At 30.4% G+C, this 3,779-nt stretch overlaps 1 protein-coding gene across 1 annotated transcript; it reads right to left on the bottom strand.

Annotated features, from left to right (window-relative positions):
* Window positions 1-293: 293 nt before the first annotated feature.
* On the bottom strand, window positions 294-3,460 carry LOC107441413 (zinc finger protein 300-like). The gene has a single exon (XM_071179443.1). It carries the CDS (start codon window positions 2,499-2,501, stop codon window positions 1,497-1,499), a length of 1,005 nt encoding a protein of 334 aa, XP_071035544.1. The 5' UTR covers window positions 2,502-3,460; the 3' UTR covers window positions 294-1,496.
* Window positions 3,461-3,779: the final 319 nt, after the last annotated feature.

The raw sequence follows: 3,779 nt of genomic DNA, 5'->3' as shown, positions 1-3,779 counted from the left end.
AATTTTGTTATTTCTTTTTTCATTGGCATTTTATTTCAATAATGTCATAAAATTAATCAAAATATTAATTAAATAATGAATTATTAGTTGGCTAAAAATATAGTTGCAGGTTTTAAAAATCATAATTGGTTAAAAAAATCCTGATTCACAGAACCACAGTGGTCTTTCCATGGGACACCTTTTGGGAACCTCTAATTTAGTATATAATTTTTCCAATAGTCTTATTTTTCAGACTTATTTTATTATGAATTATCTAGACTTATTTGAATTGAATAAAGTTATTACAAACAACATGAATAAAATTTCTCTTTTATAAAAATGAAAATATTAAAATAAATTCTCTGTGAGATTATTTTATCAAACAATGTACATGAAAAAGTTTCTCACAAGTATAAATAAAATAGTTCTAATACTTAGGGTTCACACTAGCAATAAAAATTTAGTGGTCCAATACGACCACCTAGGTATTCATCTAGTGGTCCAAAAACTTAATATTATAGACAAACTTGAGAAAAAAACTGAACCTTACAATTACATAATTCATGTTATGGAATGCATCAAAATTTATTGATTGCCATCTATAATATATACCCTAAAACAATTTAATTTCTTCAATTATAATCCCATAATAATTAAAGATTAGTATTTATTAAAATTAATTGGAAAAAAAAAGATAAAACATTAGCAAATAGATTAAACATAGAGATTAAAATGCTCTGACCAAATAAATAACTGATGAAAACAAAGAAAGTAAGAGCTAACAAAATATGTAGACAAAGAACAAAACATTGTTTTCTGATGAAAAATTATACTGTCAGAACATGAATACAAAGCACAGCACAACATATAAATTTGAAATTCCAACATTTAATTTAAAAATGTTTGTACTATACACTTTCAGTTATTCCATTTGAATAACATGCATCTAAATTCCATATCATAAATAGAACAATAAAATTAATACAACATATTTTTTAAATGCATGGAATTCAATGCAAAAAAAAAAAAACTTATTTTTTGTTACAATTTTGTAAATTCCAAGCAAATATCAAGGTGATAAATTTGCCGCTTATGTATAAGATTTTAGCGACAGTTGGTGAGAATTAGCGCCATGTCGCCATACTGACTTGAATCCTACTAATATAACATGGTGGCCACAAATGTAAAAATTTAAGAAGGGGAAAAAAAGGACCATGAGGCTGTTAGAAATTTTAATTCCAATTCACATTTTGAAATTAGGTTGTTTTACCAGCTAGATATATTTGCTTTATATACAAATAAATCTATCTTTATAGAAGATAAGATTTATTAAAATCAATTTGTTTACTCAATTTTTCTGTTTTGGCCACCCTGTATTAATAAGTTTTCTGGAAGAATATTTAATCATACAGGCTGCAGATTTCCTTCTCTAGCATAAGCAACTTAACATTTGTTATTTTCAAAGCACAGTTTTATTTGCATGAGATTTATGAGACACACATCGCATGAGGCCTTAGTTAATGATGTTTAGATAAATGATGTTTAGTTACATGATGTTTAGTTAAATTAGATTTCCTTATGAAAGATTTTTCACATATAGTACATGAATAAGGTTTAGTTCCAGTATGGACTACACTATGCTCAGTCAAACTAGTTTTCCGTGAGAAAGTTTTTTCGCACACACTGCATGTATAAGGTTTTTCGCCAGTATGAAGAAGATAGTGTCTATTTAAATTAGCTTTCTGTGTGAAAGTTTTGTAACACACACTGCAAGAGTAAGGTTTCTCACCTGTATGAACAATATAATGCTTTTTTAAATGAACTTTCTGTGAAAATGTTTTATGGCATACACTGCATGAATAAGGTTTTTCTTCACCGTGAACAACAGAGTGTTCTTTTAAAAGATTTTTCTCTGAGAACATTTTATCGCATATATTGCACGAATAAGGTATTTCTCCGCTGTGAACAAGAGAGTGTTCGTTTAAAAGAATTTTCTCTGAGAATGTTTTATTACATACATTGCATGAATAAGATATCTCTCCAATATGAACAAGAGAGTGCACTTTTAAATGAGCTTTCCGTGAAAATTTTTTATCACAGACATTGCATGAGAAAGGTTTTTCTCCAGTATGGACAACACTGTGTTTATTTAAACCTTCTTTGCGAGAGAAAGTTTTATCACACACAGGGCATGAATAAGGTTTTTCTCCGGTATGAACTATAGAATGTTCTTTCAAATGACTTACACGTGAGAATGCTTTATTACACACATTGCATAAATATGGTTTCTCTTCAGTATGAGTACTATAATGTCCAATCAAACTATCTTTATAAGAGAAAGATTTATGACAAATACTGCAAGAAAAAGGTTTCTTTTCAGTGTGAATAAGAGAGTGTTCCTTTAAACGACTTTTTCGAGTGAATGTTTTATCGCACACACCGCATGAATAAGGCTTCTTGCCAGTAGGAAAAATATTCTTTATATTTAAATTGCTCTTATCTATTTCAGAGTTTTCAGACATTCTGCTTGAATGAGATAAGAACAAAAGTGTTTATTAAAAATTTTTGATTTTTTATTCAAGATTTTACAAAGGCAGGGAATGAATAACGCTTCTTCCCAATATTAAGAGAATGTGTTTAAACCAATTCTCTGCCTTTCGCATATATTCTTCCTTTATTTAAACCATCGCTGCATGTAAATTTAATCTGACATGGATAAAGTTTTTCTTTGAGATATAGAGATGATATTTTTAAGTTAATGGCATGAGTAAAAGATTTAGTGTTGAGCTATCTCCAAAACAACAAGAGGATTTTGACACTTTGAGTTGATCCCTTTTCTGTTTCCCTCCCCCCTCAAATCTTGGCGATTAATTTGGCGTAGAAACCGATTCTGAAACCTTCCTGGAAGAATAAGGCTTTTTTTCAGATTTAACATGTTAAGTGTTACAAATGTTTCATAAATGAGTCGATTTTATTAGGCACTACTTTTTCTTCAGCAATTTTAGTGATACAATTTTTGAATAAATAAATTTCTATAGTAAAGTATCAGTTTTTAAGTTTTAAAAAATTTCTGCAAGATTTTTTTCTCCCCCTAGTAGACGCCCTTTTGATCGAGTTAGAACTACTTATTAAATAAAAACAAGGCAAATGATTGCATCAATATAGAATCGCAAGTACATAAAATTACCATCGAAATTAAAATTGCCATGTTATTAAGGGATATAATCATAAAGAACTATGATATTTGTCGAAATTCGCCATTTTCAATTATTTCCCATTCATGTTACTTCTATTATTTCACATACATCTATTAAAGGCCATGAGTAGACTTGAGTGCTCACATGAAACCTTTCTTAAATAGAACATATAGCGAAATTCAAAGAAGGCCAGCAGGAACATACATCTAGAGGATTCGATAAAAGTAGCTTTATTTTTTGTTATTGTTCCTCAGTCCTGGTTTAACAAAGTCTATTTTTGTTCACTTACAGAATCGTTTGAAAGATGTGGCTTTTAAGTTCAGAGCTATTTACGGCCTATTCTCACTAAATATAATCTTTTCCGCCGGCGAATGAGAGTCTGGCTTTATTCGGGTGCAAAAAATCACATCCAATGAAAAAGGTCCTCACCCTTTTCCCGCAGTGTACTAATCGTTAAGCACGGTTCTCAGTAGAAGACCGAAGTCAAACATCACTGGCTGCAGTCAGTAAGCGGATGGGTGACTACTTTGATCAGCCCGCGAATGGACCGAGGGGGCACGGTATTGATTTTCGGTTAACTGTTCTACCGTAAAGTGGTCAACT

Source organism: Parasteatoda tepidariorum, chromosome 4 (assembly GCF_043381705.1).
Source record: "Parasteatoda tepidariorum isolate YZ-2023 chromosome 4, CAS_Ptep_4.0, whole genome shotgun sequence".
Taxonomy (NCBI): Eukaryota; Metazoa; Arthropoda; class Arachnida; order Araneae; family Theridiidae; genus Parasteatoda; species Parasteatoda tepidariorum.
Note: the sequence above shows the minus strand (reverse complement) of the source record. Positions and strands in the feature narration are given on the sequence as shown.